The sequence below is a fragment of the Mixophyes fleayi genome, chromosome 4 (genome assembly GCF_038048845.1).
Source record: "Mixophyes fleayi isolate aMixFle1 chromosome 4, aMixFle1.hap1, whole genome shotgun sequence".
Taxonomy (NCBI): Eukaryota; Metazoa; Chordata; class Amphibia; order Anura; family Limnodynastidae; genus Mixophyes; species Mixophyes fleayi.
In genome coordinates, this window is record NC_134405.1 from 96588855 (window position 1) to 96606897 (window position 18043).

The 18043-nt window shown below is 38.8% G+C and overlaps 1 protein-coding gene across 1 annotated transcript in view; it reads left to right on the top strand.

Moving 5' to 3' along the window:
- ABHD17C (abhydrolase domain containing 17C, depalmitoylase) overlaps positions 1 to 17664 on the top strand; it is a 34489-nt gene extending 16825 nt beyond the window's left edge. The window contains exons 2-3 of the mRNA XM_075207788.1: positions 13367 to 13546; positions 16141 to 17664. Coding sequence (XP_075063889.1) covers positions 13367 to 13546; positions 16141 to 16360 — 400 coding nt within the window. The 3' untranslated portion in view covers positions 16361 to 17664. The remainder of the gene's footprint in view (positions 1 to 13366; positions 13547 to 16140) is intronic.
- The last annotated feature ends 379 nt before the right edge of the window (positions 17665 to 18043 follow it).

Genomic DNA, 18043 nt, shown 5'->3' on the forward strand with positions numbered 1-18043 from the left:
ATTCACCCACTGTTTTTATTTTATTAACTTTTCTGCTGCTTTATGGATGAAATCTAGCATTTACGCTTAACCATCTTCTATTCCTTGTACTTTGTGAACTGTGCACTATAGATAATCGTAGTCAGAGCAGCTCTTTAAGTTAGTTTAAGCTCTAAATTTTTTTAGTTCTCTTCTACATTCTCGCTTGCTTGTTTATCTGACTGTAATTGGAGATTCTCTTTTTGGGGGGGGGGGGGAATCTCTAAGAACTTTCCTGGTGTTTTTCTGTTAAATGTGAAAAAGCTTTAAATCCTGGTCTTCTCTGAAGGATGAAAGAGCCTGTGCAGTGGCAAACCACAAGAACGTCACAATGCATCTGTATTTCTATTGCACTGGAAGCAGCATGAGTGTTTCTCTGAAGAAACAGACCCAGGATGGAGAATAAAGTAAAATGGCACAGAAGGTTTACCAAGGTGGATAGATTGATTGATACACGTTGTGCTTAATATGCCATTGGGCTAAATTAAAAGTCCTAATTTTAGGGTCTTCTTATCCACTTTGTTTTTATTGATTTGATCCAGTGTTTTATACATTATTTGAGACTAGATGGTATATTTATAGAATACAGGGCCCAAACCCTTGTAGCCCTTCAGGCAGGGTCCCTCACAGTGTCCCACCATAACCCACACACTTAAGCTGGCTACACACTACAGGGTTTTTGTCCAATAATCGGCTGAACCAGCCGACATACGACCGCTCGCTCGAAAGTCGGGTCAGTGTATGTAGTGACACGATGGTCGAAAGTCTGCCCAAATAGACGATTATAGCCTCATTTGGTCGGTCGTACCGCTCAATTTTTTTAGATCAATCACCTAACGATCATGTAGTGTGTATGCACTCATGCTGACGATCTCCATAGAGTTTACAGAGTCGGGCTCTTTTCACTGATGTTAGCACTGAATGTCAGAGTGGATAAATGTAGACAGTGCTGTAGAAGGAATAATTCATTTGTTCTGAGACAGAATATTTAGTTTGAGTCACAGATGCTAACGAAATTCGTTAGGACATGTGGATAGCTATAACAAGGCGCTTTTAATCAGTGTGACAATGTGACAGTAGTGAATGAATGAATGTATATTGTGCTGTCATTCTCCGGACTAGAGGACCAGATGAAGAGCAGAGATCTGAAGGTAAATCATGTCAGTGTGTATACATGAATTTCCAGACTGATCGGACCTTCAGTGGTAGGTATAATCGTTTGAGACAGCACGTCGGTCTGAACAATTCTTCAGTGTGTACCCAGCTTTAGACAGTGGACCTTTTATGTCTGCCTTGATGAGGTAACTTTTACACACATATCTTTGAATGTTTTCTTTTTGCCCTTTAATGTCCATCGTCACATTTTAATTATGTAGGTATCAGCAGCATTCACCTTATCACTCGCTGTCCCACTTTGAATTAGTTGGATGATTGCAATGCCCTGTTCACTGACAAGTAGCTATTTATCTTAAAGATAGCCTGGTGACGGCTCCTCTTTTGTCTAGTACATGCTATTCAAAGCCTGTACCAGAATAGTTTCCTCTTTCTCTCCTAGTAGCTTGGAAGTGGCACAGAGAGGACACTTGGTGTGCTAAGGGCATTGTTTTGTTTTGTGACAGGCGTTTCAAAGCATGGACTTAACAGAAACAGAGCAGCATCACTTGTTCATCTATCCTATCCTTAGTCTAGGCTTCAGAAGGAGGATGGTGGATGGAAGCAGAACTAATTTAGTTTCTATGATGCAACACTAACTCTTTTTACCACCTGCTTAGAAACCATGTCAAATGGTTGGGAACCAGTGGAATTGGTGCACATTAATACACTAATGCAGAGATCATAAATGGTGGTAAGTGTTGGGTGGCATTATATTATAATTATCATAGTGAGCGTGCCGCAGCAGCACACGCAAACCTCTCCCTAGTGCTCAGTATGGATGTTACTTCCATAGGTATACACAACTTTAGGCTTTAGAGGTTAGCGCTGGGTATAGCCTACTTTACATAGCATTATGTATGGCAGAAATAGTACCTAGATGCTACACAATATTTACATTCATCAGATAAATTTGCACAAGTTGATTTTTTTTTTTTTTTTTCTCTAACTGAATAATCCTCTCTGAAATGCTTCATGATAGAACTTGTTAGCTGTAGTGTGGACAAATTGATAAAGATTTGAATATTGCAGTCTAAGTATAGGTGTTGGTATCGCATGTCTTTGTACCTTAATAAGAGCTATATACCTTTTTTAGGATCTCTGGAAATTGGTCCAAAATGATATTCGCCAGCAATAAATGTTCCGTCTTCCTGGCTTATAACCCAGAATTTTATCCTGGTTTTAAATATTTTTTTTCCTTTTTGGTATATAATAACTTTCATATGAAAGGCAATAATGTAATGTTCCACTAGATAGAGCATCCCATGTGTTCTGTATGCAGGTGGGCTACATCTTCTGTGAGGCATATTGTGGTGGCTTCTGCAATAGACAGAACATGTTAGTATCACAGAAGAGGGCAGTATTTCATGGTTTGGCCTGGGCCCGTTCGTTTCAGTGAAGGGATATCTTAAGGCTACAGCATACAATGACCTTCTGTGGCAGAATGGAGGCAAATCCTCACAGCTATGTTCCAGAACCTAGAGGAAAGCCTTCCCAGAAGATGGAGGTTGCTATAGCAGCAAGGGGGTGGGGGTGGGGGGGCAACTCCATGTTAATGCCATGGCTTTGGAATGAGATGTTCAATAACATATGGATGTGGTCTTCAGGTGTCCACATGCTTTTGTTCATGTAGTGTATAATCCTATGTTGTTTTTACATTACTAGGTATATATTATATTTAATATTGAACATATCGTTTAACAGTGTAGTACACTCCTAGATTTTTATAGAAAAGTGTGCATATATATTTGTTTATGGTTGTTTACAGCCCATCAAACGGCTTTACTTTAATGACTGGACACCTTGGTGTGACGTGCATAGCTGACATTAAATGTGGTAATTATATGCCTTCAGTTTATTGGAATTATATAATGTAAAATGAATATTCAAAAAATAATGAAGGAGGGAACATGTAATGGGAGAGAGCCATTTACTGTTGGCCTGAATGTGGAATTTTCTACATCTGAATATACAAATACAATTAATACTATACAAGGGTTATTTTACAAGTTAACCCTAAATCTAGACAGGAAAATAAATGAATACACCCATCATTAGTAATCATAAAACCAGAGGGAAGAGACAAATAAAATCTGTTGTAAAAGAGTGTTAATGAAAAGATGGAAGGAACAATCCTATACTAACCAACAGTAAAATCCAATACTATAGCCAATAGTTTATTAATAAACACACACATATATATATATATATATATATATATATATATATATATATATATATATATATATATATATATATATCAATATCAACATTGAAACGTGTTTACTTGCTCTTTAACCATGCTCTAAAACTAATTCCATGTCATACATGTGCCACGTTGTGGTTTCCATTAAGGCTCTTCCTTTTACCAGAGGGCCGGGGACATTGGTTTTTCAGTATTCACCAAATATCAGTAAACAATTCTCTTCCGCTTTTCAGCTCCGTGGAATAGGTTTTGAGTATTGCATAAATAATGCTGTATTTGTTGGCACAAGTGCCTATAATTTCTATTCGTTTTACTAGGGCCAAAATCTTCACAAAATTGCATATGTATTAGGAATAAGTAAATTGATAAATATGGTGTTAAAGGCTCTGCTGGTGTTGGCAAATAATCTGAAGGGATGGCTGTGCTAAGCAACAGAATACCAGAATTAATGAAGTTGTATGCAGTGCGTACTTAACAGACAGAACTTGTGACTTCATATGTGTTGGTCGATTAGTGGTATTTAATGTATTTATTTACCCTGTAGGTAATGTTTGACTAACCTGCCAGCTGTTATGTGGTGTGACAGGTAGCACTAATATATCTTCACATTAGAGTCCAACATAGGGGAGGGCTGCTTTAGATGAGGGTAATAAATGTGAATGTTATTTGAAGGTAAATTATATTTCTTCTGTCTAGATCATATGAATTGAGAGCATATTTTATCTGATTCAGCACATATGTATACATAATTTGTTTTTGCTGCTCTAATACTGAAAACTGTTTTCCGTTTCATGTACACCGTGCCCAGACCTCAGGTAATGCTCAGGGAGGAGACATGTTTGTTTGAATTGTCAAATTTTTGCAGACTGATCCTGCTATTGGATCACTATTTGGTCACTCACGTAAGTCCTGTGAGCGTCTGAATCACACTGGGGGCTGTTAGTGCAAACTGCTGATGCCCAAGCGTTGGTGTATGGTGGCTGCTTGGCACTGCATTTACAGCCATGCTTCAACATGATATGGTCCGTTCTCTACATGAGAGCTTATATGTTTATCCATGGTGACAATCTCAGCAGCTACAGATAATGTGTGGTCTGGTGATGGTTGAGCAAGGAATAGAGATGTAAGTGAACAACAGGGAGATACCTGCAGACTTTCCTTTTGCATTTATGTGTTTACTCCGGAAACAATGCAAAAAGTTAAATAAAAAACAGAAGATAGTGGTAGTTATAGTTAGTTATTTTTAGAAAGAGATAGTTATTTTTCCATATTAAGGCTTTTTTTAAAAATATATGTAAATAGAGTCTTCCTAGACAAATCACTATAATGCTAAACCCCCACTAACAACCATTTGACATATCCCTGATTACTATTTGTTTAGTTGACTTATACCCCTATATGATGGATATGCACACTCTATGCCTAGTCTCTCACAACTCTGGATACCACTCATTCCCTTCTCCATCATTAATTCACAATTCAATAAGTAGAAAACTCTTATGTCCCTCTTACACCCCCCAAGAAATAAAACAAAAGAAACAACATTCTTCTTCCGTTATAGTAATATACCTATTTGCCTTCCACAATTCTGAGTTTTCCTCAAAATTCATCACTTTCTTTATTGTTGAAGCATCTTGTCAATTATATATGTAATGTTTGTTATGTATTTCATATGTTTTGCAAAAATCAATACGAAAAGATTTTTCAAAAATATATAGTAAAAAAAAAAAATATCAATATTGTGTAATATTTAGATGCTGAACTTATGGAAATAATGGAGCTTTTAAATGTGTTTTGTGAAAAAGATATTGAGACTTAGGGTTAGGGGTCAGCATGTACTATTGTCTGTTCTATGTCCTGCTCTCCGTGTGAGCACCACATTTTATCACATGATGTGTCATTTTTTATATAGCGCCACTAATTCCAAAGCGCTGTACAGAGAACTTACTCACAACAGTCCCTGCCCCATTGGAGCTTACAGTCTAAATTTCCTAACACCACACACACACACACACACTAGGATCTATTTGATAGCAGCCAACACACACACACACTAGGATCTATTTGATAGCAGCCAATTAACCTACCAGTATGTTTTTTGGCGTGTGGGAGGAAACCGGAGCACCCGGAGGAAACCCACACAAACAGGGGGAACTCAAACTCCAAACTCCACACAGATAAGGCCATGGTCGGGAATTGAACTCATGACCCCAGTGCTGTGAGGCAGAAGTGCTTAACCACTTAGGCACCGTGCTGCTCTTATACATAGTACATAGATACTTATGGATACGGCTTTTATATTACAAAGTAACCCCCCTCCCCATTTGTTTGTCAATAATGTTGTAAAGCTCTGAGTACATTCTGTGGGGCACCCTTTAAATTAACCCTTATTATATATATTATTGTGTGTGTGTGTGTGTGTGTGTGTGTGTGTGTGTATAATATACAGTACTGTGCAAAAGTTTTATTCAGGTGTGGGAAAATATTCTGCAAAGCAAAAATGCTTTCAAAAATAGAAGTATTAATAGCATTTTTTCCACACCTGCCTAAAACGTTTGCACAGTACTGTAATATAATGTACATATATAACACATGACCGCAATACTGTGCATTGGATGGAACACACACACAGAGCAGGGTCAATTTGATAGGAGGCAATTAACATACTTGTATGTTTTTGGAGTGTGGGAGGAAACTGGAGCACTCGGAGGAAACACACACGAACATACAAACTACACACAGATAAGGCCCTGGTCGGGCATTGAGCTCATGACCACAGTGCTGTGAGGCAGAAGTGCTAGCCACTTAGCCACCGTGTAGGTCTGTATTCCATTGAAGGGACCATTGCAAAGTGGGGATAAACAGGACATGCATAAATCAGGGTTGGGAAGACCCTGCTTGTGAGTGATCTTACAATCTAATTTAGACATTTCTGCCATCCCGCAGTGAGAGCTGTAAGGTTTGCACTGTCAGGGCTCAGGTGATGGTTTCTTTTCTGGAATCTACATAGGTGTTTCTATAGCAATAATTACTCATTCACCTCTAGTAATAAGAATGTATTCAATTGATGCAATCATGAATCTCGAACTGGGAACGTGATTGCCAACAAAAATGCAAGCCGCAAACTCTTGCAGAGATGACCTTTCACGTTATTGCATATCTTGTCTCGTACAACAGCGCTTGAAATATGTCTAATCTGCACACAACACATTTGTTACAGTAAGAGATTAAAGTCAAGGTAAACATACATACCATAAGAGGGTTTGGCATTTACAAATGATTTTATGTCTCATTACTTTGCAGATTATGTTGTTTTCATGTTTTTCCTGAGATTTGCAGTGCTTTGTTTGATTTTAGTTTTTTGTGGTAGTTTAGGGATGTCTGGATGTGTGCTTTTGTATCATTTGTTTTTTATTTTCTTCTACATATGACCGTACACATGTAGTTTAGTCTACTCAGTACTATTAATAATCAAGCTATCTATTATTTACTTGGTATAGACATTTTCTTCTTAGGTTATTTTTGGCTGTTGCACCTGTTCAACTTGTTTCCAAGAGCAAATTTAATGGTCCTTCCCAAATGTCCCCTCTACCCTCTTATAATTTCTGTTGTCTATTGAGCATTTAGCAGTAAAGATCAGACTTACCTCAGCTTGTCAGGTTGTCACAATAAGCTTCACTTCTCACCAGTTATGTTTATTTGCCGATGATGTACTCTTGTTTAATACCAGCCCAGAGACCCCATTTCAGCCATCCATGGAATGTTGGATGACTACGGTAAACCATCTTTCTACAAGTTTAAATACCTCAGTCGGATGCTCTCACAGTCAATATACCGGAGTCTACCTTGGCCCAGCTGATGGCATATTTTACCTACTCGTGGAAAAAATTTTCTTTACCCTACTTGGGTATATCAGTCACACCTCACCTAGAATCTATGATAAATGACAAATATTCCCCCCTGTTTACCCAACTATCCAAGCTCACTTCATCCTGGATGTGCTGTGAGGTGTCCTGGCTGGGTAGAATTGCTGCTTTCAGAATTACATTGCTCTACAAAATGATGCATTTGTTCCAAGAACTGCTTTTTTCTCTGCCGAAAATGTATCTGAATAAACTTTGTGCTCTCATATTAACCTTTATTTGGAAGGGCAAGCCTCCGTGCATGGTCTATTCCTGCATGACCTGCGAGAGAAGGCTGGGAGGTCTTGCTCTCCCGGACTTGGCGAAATAGCAGGAGGCATCTCTTTTGGCTGAACCGCGGGACTAGTCTTTCTGGTACAGTTTCCTGAATGAGGAAGAGGAGCCCACTAAGTTCCCATCTCTTTTGCAATGGGAAAGAGACCTGGGGAACGAGTAAGAGATGATCCAATGGGAAGTTATATTCAAGTTCACACACCGTATGTCTTGAGGCCTCAACCATTCTGAGATGCGGTTTAATTTACGCCATAAGATTTATTTCAACCCCAGCTAAGCTTCACAAGATGTGGCCTGTTCAATCCAAGTACTGCTGGCGTAGCTGTGGCGGGATTGGGGATTTGTTCCACACCTTTTAGGGATGCCCGGTAGTACACCTCCGTGAAGGGAAGTTTTTGAACTAATTAAAGACTTCACACACTATACCCTTCCACCTACCCCTGAGCTAGCGATCTTTTGCCTTTCCCCCCTCGGGGGACTGGTATGTAATTGGTCATATGCTAATTGCTACGCAAGCTGCCATCACCCAATCCTGGAAGACACCTATTCTTTCCACCCAGTGAAAAATATCTAAGGTACCATTTAGCTTTGAGATGGGAGATGCTGATGCTGCCATACTCCACTGCGGCTTCTTCGCCACTTATGAAGTGGTTCTCCTTCTCCTGGCATGAGGTTATGGTGAATGGTACAAGTCCCCCACCCCTTACCGTAGGCCGGTATGCTTGCCTTTGGCCTCGCTCTACTGAATACATGTTTTTGTATACCTGTATTGCAACCAAGATAGTAATGTGTACCTTTTTTTGTTTTGCTTTTTCTTTTTACATTCTGTACCCCCTTAAATGAAAAAACCTTGATAAAGACGCTTGTTTGACATATAAATCTGATGAAACTGTCCCATATGTTCATTCCTTTAGGTCTACAATTCTCTTCAAGTGTTTGTTCTTGTCACTGCTACAATTTTTATACTAATTCCTTCTCTTTTTGGCTACAGACATGTACACTTTGCTCTTCATTGGTTCTCTAATGAGATACAGGATTGAGACAGAGGAAAATGAAATAACAAGTTTGCTGCAAATTGTGGCAGCTCTGAATGACATTTCCAAGGATCTCTGGCTCCAGTCTGTCTCTTAAGTTTATAGCTGCTCTCCACCTTCAGTAAAGATGTGGAACATCACACTCCAATAATCAAAAGAGCGAGTCCAAACATGACGTTTCTTCCAAGTTACTAAACACACAAAACCACTGCAAATTAACCACAGGCTCATCAGAACAGTCAAGGGCTTCATTTTGGTTTTCAGGGGAAGTCATTTTTTTTTTTTTTTTTTTTTTTTATATGGCATTCTTGCTGCTAATTTGAAGCAGGAGCTTGAGTTTTGCATATTGTGGCACTTTCATTGAGTAGTGTGTACATACCATATGTGGTAACGGATTAAAGCAGTTCAGAGGGTGTTTGCATGGCATGCTTCACTTGTAACATGTAATGGACCATGTCATGCGTTACGCAGAACAATATAACCATGCACCTAACCTCTTTTAATAGCTCTACAACCCATTTGCGAAACACATTTTATTAAATTTATGTTAAAACTACATCCTTTGGCATAACAGACTGTCCTTACAGGCTTTAGAGAATGTGGCTGTGGATGCAAAATCTGCTAAAACAAAATACCTTGTGCAAAACTCCAAAATGCATGAAAGTTAAAAGCAAGTAAAAAAACTGGTGCATCTATAGTGTGTGTGTGATCAAGAAGTGACGTAGCACCGGTTCATCGTAAAGTGCAAAAATTAAACCAAACCATCTGAATTTAATATATAAAAGAAACCCCAAGTTACTGGAAATGAGGTTCTTAAAGAAGTAGGAATGTCTAAATGATATACAAAATACTTTTTTTTTCTATTTTGTTTGTCATTTGGATATTCCTAATCATTTAAAAAAGTTATCTTTTCCCAAATATTTGGGTTTATTTTTAATTAAATTTTTTTTTAATTACATTTAGGTTGTGCTACTTTCTCTTTTTTCATGTCTGCAAAATCTACCACCTGGATGATATCTAAGCTGCCTGTGAGCCATAGCGCTAAGGCATCATAGTCCAGGACCTATGTAGAGCAGCAGTTTTTAGCCAATGCTTTCAAAAACTTTTAAGAGATCTCTTGCACAGATTTTGCTACATTCTCTATATGCCACAATGGTATTGAAAATTGAAATGTGGAACGTGTACTGATCGAGACACCCTTAGGGGGTCTCCATAATTTTTTCAAGGAACCCCTAAGCCAAAATAATTACCAAGTAGGTGACTACTTAGGTGACCGCCTTGCTTACCATTGGCCCTGGCCGAGGCACCCCCTTGTGAGATACCATTGGCCCTGGCCGAGGCACCCCCTTGTGAGATCGCCTAGGCGCATAGTTTGGGAACCACTGCTCCAAAGTATATTTTTTGTTTAGTTTTTCATTATTTAGCATGAATAGGATGATTGGGCATCATAGTGGATACCAGAATGGTCTTGTGTTAGCAGTGTCCATAGTTGGTAGTAAAGTTGCATAGTTCCTGGTTGAATATGGAAACATATGTTGGACATGGACGTGTATTAGACCACCACTAGACAAGAGAACATTTTGGAATATTTGTGGATATTAAATGGTGTCCATCATGTAAGACTAACTCTCAGGGGCCCAGACTGTTTAATTTATATTTCAAACACTTACATCAACTAATGCTCCATGAACTAGCAGTTATAGTATTGCAATGATGGATACAATCTTGACTTTCATATGTTTTCACCTGTAGTTATCATTAGCATCATTGTTATATCCTAGCTCTTGTGAGAACCACTGGTCTATGACTCCCTCCCTGACTATCAAAGTGTCTGGCCCTTAACAGCTAGTGCTACTGCAAATAAATGTGACTATCGCCTTTCCCTTTTCCCTGTCATGGTATTGTCTTCCTTTTCATACTATGATTACAATTTCGATCCTTGTCTTCAAGCCCAGCAATAATGTTTATCCTGCCTATCTGCTCCCTTTTCCTCATTTTTCCAAACCAAGCGCTTTGTTCTGCCATGGTCTTGTGTATCACACTCTGTTTGTTGCTACACAGCTATTAAGTCTCAATGGAGTTTCCCTTTATCAGGATCTTTGTGTGTTTGGGCCACGTACTGCATATAACTCTGTCTGTGCCATGACCATTATCTAATTGGGTGTTCTTCATTCAGATTAAAGGGAATTGCCTAGGCCTTTGGAAAAGTAACCAGCCAGCCAAAATACTATTTATTATTTGAAGCTGATTACTTGTTGAAACCCTTATTTATGTATGCATTGCACTGTAAGCAGTTGATGAAGCAATTATAATGGAGAATGCAGACTAGCATGTACCATGTTTACCATAAGGTACAACATACACACATTGCTGTTGATTGACATGCTTATGTTTTCTAGCATTGAGGTGCAGCTTTTTATAGGTGATTATGCTTTCATGGTGAGCACAGATCTTTTACTGGCGGACCTGTTACTATAATACATAAGGCAGCACACTTTCTTAATCGGGAGTTATGATGCATGACCAACATAATATGCAACATACTTCCAATATGTTATTAGAGAGCAGTCAGCCAGGCCGCATGACCCTGCTTTAGTTTTCAGGAGCTTTTTTTATGCAACTTAGTATATGATGGGTGTTACAGAACTAAGATCTCACAACTATGATCCTGAATAAGTCTTCAGGTCCCCATATCAACTGCTCTGTTTAAGGGGGCTGAGGGTTTGTTTATTTATTCTTTTAAAATGTTTACAATTATTAAACAGGGCCACTATTTTCACTGTCAAAATAACATCCACACTCTCCAGTGGAATAGTGTCAGTAGAGTTGCCAAACTATCATGTAATATGGTACAGTGTTTGTTTTCCTAGAATCGTCTCTTAACCAATGGTTGTATCCATGTTTTTATTCAGCATCAGAGCTCCAGAAAAACACATTGTGGGAGACGGGGACCTGTTCACTAGTTGTAGTATTAGTGTCATGATGTGAGGAGGACAGTAAATGTAAGCAGGAAGCCACAGATTGTGATAGTTGCAGGGTCCCCCAACAGCACAAAGTGGTGATGTGAGGCCTGTGTTATATGCACCTCTATATGAAATTAACTTCATAATCCAATATTTTTGCACAGGCTTTCAAAAATATCTGCCATTACTTCTAGACTAATATTTTGGTCTAATGTCCCTTGGTTAGGTGTTACCATACCTGTATTGGTGGAATTAGGACTATAGTCATGGATTTGATTATTGGTTTTGTCTATAACGTTTGCATGTTGGAGAATCTCAGGTGCTCTGCAGACTAATCCGCCGTATGAAGTTTCATAAATAAGGTTAATAGCTGGGAGAGCCTGTTGAAGAAATGGTTTAAGAGGAGAATATGATCTAGGAACAACTGTACAATAAATAAGACTCTAAATAGGTACAGTTTTCTGAATACGTTATACAGGTATAATAAGAGAGAACATGCTTAAACTTTGTAAGTTGTCCGCCATATGACCTAAACATTGGTTCTTGAACTTTGCCTATGCTGCTTGTCGGAATTCCTTGGTAAATTGAAAACAACAGATAGTATCAGTACTAATGATGAAGCCAATAAGCTGAAAATGGTAGAGTTTCCCTAGTTACTTTGAGATATAGCTCTATTTCCAAACAGCATATATCCATTGAATCGCCCACTGTGCTCGTGGACTCACAACGGCTCCTAAGTAGCTCTCCATTATATACAATCTTTACTGGGTACATGGAATTCAGGGGAGGAAGATGGGGAGTCAGTGAAGCAAAACAGATCTTTAGTTAATCCAATTAGAAAGATCAAATATGCTCTCCCTGGTCGTAAGTGTTAGTCTTTGAGAAAAAGTGCTGAAATCCCCATGTCATGTGGTGAGCACCTGTGAAATGCCACTATTCCTCTCACTTTCCTTCCTTATTACTGCTCATTATGTTGCCTGCCCAGTGAGCTCTCACTCCTAATTTGTAATGTTCACAGCTAACAAAGGGGGAAATCGCTGAGACCTCTCATGTTAATGTCTTGGCTGTGAAATTCCTTATCCCCAATTATGATGTTTGCTGGCTAGACAGATGACTCCTGCCTCTTCTCTGTCTAGAGTTGGGGAACTTACTCTGTCAGTGATATCTTCCTAGACTAAGTAGACCATATTCATACATTGGCGGCTCAAAACAGATGTTTAAACAACTTTTTGTTTAGCTGCAAATAATATTTACTATATGTTTGCTTGTGTTACACTGTCACTTTCTTCATTTGTATTTGTTGTCTATATGTTTTCATGTTGTGATTCCATTTGGTTTATTTTCTGCCCTGTATTATTTCAACATTTTCCTCTATTTGACCCATATTTTGCTTGCCATTCAGTCTCATAAGTAATATAACTTCACCTAATGCCATGCAGACACTTCCCCGTTTTGTTTTCTTTACTCCATATTGTCAATAACTAATAATCAGGGTCTGACATATCCCAGGAGGCAGCCAAGGCACTTAAAACATTGCTGCTGCGGCCCAACTTTTGGGAGTTTGTTTTTCTCTCTCTGTGAATGGATGGATATCTACCCTGGCTCCTGAACAGGTCCTTCCTGACTTTAACCATGTAAATGTGTCTAATCTATGTGGACTTGTCTTGTTCCATGCGTGCACTGTGTTTCACTTGCATTCTCTTATAAGTCATCAATTAAGTTTATATAGACAATTTTTTAAGGAATTCGCATAGAAGTGATTTAATTTGCCCCAAATTGCCTGCCTTATCTCTACAGATATGCGGTGAACCCTGAAAATATTATCCTGTATGGTCAGAGTATCGGCACTGTCCCTACGGTAGACCTAGCATCACGCTATGAATGTGCAGCAGTCATCCTACACTCTCCTCTCATGTCTGGACTGCGGGTAGCCTTTCCTGACACAAGGAAGACCTACTGTTTTGATGCTTTCCCCAGGTAAGAGGATGACGTTTTTGTTATAATAATTGTTGGATTACCTATCAAGTTCATTTAGTATATGCTGTAATTGTTGGATTTGGATATGTTTTGTCAAACACCTGCTATGCATGCCCAATCTATCTGTTTGTATGTATTCAGATGGGCCCCAACCACAATTTGAGGCCAAGTTTAAAGTTGGTCATTCCATTGTTGGCCAGTGAAAGATTTGTTTTTCAGCTTCATAATTGATATTAAAGAGGACAGAGAGTTCCTGTGCCCCCCAAGGAGCACCACTCAGAGGAACTGTAATGTAATGAAGGTGCCGCCCGAGAAATGAGTATAAAGCGATGTGCAGCATTTTATATATATTTTTGGTTACAGGTACAAACAGGCACTATTTCAAAAGTGACAGGTGATCTTTAATAACTGCTCAAATACTGCACACAGGAACGTGATGAAAGCCCCAACAGGAACTAGTTTAAAAAATTATTCATCACTGAGTTTTGGGGAAGTGAACCCCTTAAACAGGTAGGCATCTGAAGAAGGTGGTGTTTCCCTAAATGCAGTGGCTCATGCCTTCATGAATTAAAAATGGCCTGTTCCCAATTCGAGGGGGGTGATGTATGTATTTTTTTTATTTTTTTTTTTATAAAAATGTTTTAGTGCTGTTACTATATGAGAACACTTAGAGGGGGTTCTCTAGAATTGGCACCAGTGGAAAATAACTTGTTGGAAATTGTAGTGTGAGGGGAGTTGTTGCTGACCAGTCATCTTTAATGACACCTATTGAGGGAAGAATGTCATACTGTAAGGTCACCCTGTGTTTTGTGCTGATCAATAAAGGTTATTTATTGACCTGTAAAGAATCACAGTAAAAATGCTCTTTTATGAAGTTACAGCTGAACCTCTGCTGAAGTACATTGACGGGCATGGATTCGCAGTCCCAAGAGGTCTAGGTGTTAAGCGGATTGAGGGCACACCTTACAAAGTGTGTCTTGGGTGCATTTTAACACCCACTTTTGAAGTGAAGTGCAAAAGCAAGATTTAATTTTAGGAGATGGGGTGATGTAAATGTAGTTAAGTGGTGGAAGAGGTGCATTTACATGGCCATCGCCCGCTTTGGGAAGGAGCATAGCCTGTGAGTTGCTGCCACCTCAAAGCGCATAAGATCGTGTTTCTTCTATTTACAATGGGAAGTAGTTTTGCACCTTCCAGGAAAGCACATTGACCCATGTAGTAAAAATCATCAAACACACAAAAAGTGACCCATGCACTATACAGACAGTCCCAATGTCTCCTCCCTCTGATAATGAATTTAAGACATAAATGACTAAACCGAGTAGTATTTTAGGAGAAAAACAGACACATTTAAATTAATAAAGGGAGTGTCCCTACAGTGGTAGGAGTTTGGCCTTTGTCCTGACATTTTTATTGTTCCCACTCTGCCCGCTTGTCATTTTTCTATTCCTATGTGTGGATTTAGGCACAGAATGCTTTTATAAGGGTGTTTCCAAAGACCATGGAGTGGGCATGAAATATTAAATACGCTTGGTGGGCAACTTCCTCCACTTGTGTATATTAAAAATAAATCCTTGCAGATGCACATACTTTGTCCTTCAAAAATGTCCCTTTGTGTCTTCCATTCTTAAAATTTCCATACCAGTGGCTCCTGGCCCCATACATCAGTTGCTGAGTATTAAGACACTGTACAAACCCTTCTAGGCACAGAAGTTCTGATTGTGCTTAATATCTTATTGTTTCTCAACTTTGGAGACCTTGTCAGGATTCAATTTCAGAGTTCTAAGTGCAATGTGTTGCAGCTGTGGAAAACTGTCCACATACTGTGCTGCTTAAATATTGGCTTCCCCAGAAGTCGGAAGCAGAGTTGGCCAGGAGAATGTTTCCAGTTTTTACAAAATGCAAATTTTGTTTAGCTGGAGCAAATGAAATACCAGTGAAAGAAATGCCAGCATTTAGGTAATTTGGAACAAAGATAACTGTGACTCCTTTAATGCTTAACCCTTTCCTCAGAAGATACATCCCAGCACAATAGCTTGGCTACTTGGGGATCTTAATTTTTTCTAACTGAAAACATGGTCCCCAGAGCTTCCTTCCTGGGGGTCTGTCACCCTCCTGCCAGTCTTACAACATCCTGCACTACTGTTGCTCCTCTCACTCCTGCATACTCTTGCACACAGGGTGGTGTTGGTGAGCTGCCTGTCTTTTGGCTGTAGCAAGGAGAATCCATCACTGTCTACCGCACTTGTCTCGCTGCTGCCACCCCAATGTATCTCCAGGCAGGTAGCAGGAGCACACAAGCCATTGAGGCACCTTCTGCTCAATTTAAACAATGGACTTTAAAAACAAGTTGAATTCTTTTCCATGGCTTTATGGCTTATTATAAAGCCAAAAGATTATTTGCACTTTTCTCATTGCCAACAGTAGATAAAATGTCCAACATAAGTTTTGTCAAAGCTTGATGAGCAGTTTTAATTGGTATTTGTTGCATTGTTTTGTAACTTAACTGTTTATATCAGTTTAGTGCCCTTTTTAAATTGTTGATATCTACATGTGTTTTTGGTATAATTCCTTTGTGTCATGTCCTCTTGCAGCATCGACAAAATCTCAAAGGTCACGTCTCCCGTACTGATAATCCACGGAACTGAAGATGAAGTGATTGATTTCTCACACGGCCTGGCAATGTATGAGCGTTGCCCACGAGCTGTAGAACCTCTCTGGGTGGAAGGAGCAGGGCACAATGACATAGAGTTGTATGCGCAGTATCTAGAGAGACTAAAGCAGTTCATTTCTCATGAGCTGCCCAATTCCTGAGAGCTTCCTCCAGTCTTACCTCACTTACTGTGAACAGCAGAAGCAACGAGTCTGAGAAGACATGTCCACAATGGTGCTGGGCAATCTCTTAACACTGTCCAAAAATACCCTCACTTGGGTTGGATTATGCAGATCAAGCATCCAGTGGTAATTTGTCTTTTTTTTTTTTTTTTTTAATTGTTCATGTGCTATCAGCTGCTGTAACTTAATCTCAACCTTCTAGAGGTGTCCAAGAGGACCTGGAACCTCTTTTTCTAGAGCACAGTTTATAATATGGAACATGTTTACACATCGTTATTTTGAAGGACATCGTTCTACTGCCGGTTAATCCCATCACAACAGCTCTGGGTCAACTGGATCTATTTGGATCTGATGTATAATTTTATCTGGTAATCCGTATATTCTACTTCAATTGATTTATTTTTTTTAAATGAATCAAGAGGAGTTTTGCTTGTTTGGTAAATGTATAATGTATTGTGATGGAACATTCTCTTAAAGATTTGTTATTCCCCATAGGGCTACCTTGATGAAGCTATTTATCCACAACAAATGATCATGTATGAAGACAATATGGATAGAGTTCATTGGTAAAATAATGATCTATCTCTCAAATAAATGCCACTCGTGATCTTCGTGTTAGCAAAATATAATATTAAAATAAAATTTAAATGTGAAGATGTAGTACTAGAAAAAAAAAAGCTCTAACAACCTGTGTTTCTCTCCTGAAATTATTCCATAATGCATTCCAGGTAGGTTTTTTTTAGTCCTTTTCAACACTAGAATCTTGTAATTTTTGTCTCGCTTACTTTATTACCTTAGACGCTGACAGTTGACGGCCCGTTTTTTTTAAACAACTTAAAGGGTTTGTTAGATTTTTAGCCCTAAATTGTTTGTTTTTTTTTTGCTATTAAAAGATTTTTATAATGATTTCTGGGAGAGAAAAAAATGTTAACATTTATGAAGAAAGTTCTAAAGTAATTTTACTTCAGTTTATAGTATTTCCCCCTTTTTCACACTGGAAAGACACAAACGCTATATGTAAAGGTAACACTACATGTAAATTGAGCCCAGCAGAGGAGATGGAGGCAGGCGTGGGTTCTTGTCCCTGGGGCTGAGCAGGTGAACAGCCCTTATTCTTGGTCACAGAGGACACTGTCTGTCTGTACAGGGGATTATATGCCTGACATATACTGTGAGTCTAGGAATTTGTTTTATAAAATGAACAGAATCTGCTCTGATTTGTTTCTTGTTGCTTGAGGACAGTACTACGGCTGTGTTGGAATAAAGAATGCATGGAAAGGAAATCCTGGGACTGCTAGTGTCTTTATTTCTATATATGTCCAGATGAATAAAGCGGTACAATCTTCGGAGGATACTGTGTGTATATATATATATATATTTAGAATTATGTGCTTTCTAATGAATGTTCCACAGCCATGTTAGAATGATCTTTCCAACACAAAACATGTGATTGTAAAAGCAACAATCTGCAGTGCAGCAAACCAGTGAAACTACAGCCGCTCTATGCCAAAGTTATTCAAAGGTTTTTTTCCAGTTGTTTATGCACAAAATACAGAGACATCAATATTCAAAATTGTAACTTTGTATCGCTCCTCTGGAGTACTAGTGTTGTTTTATTTCTGACAGAATAGCCTGCTATTGATGATTGGCATTGGTAATAAT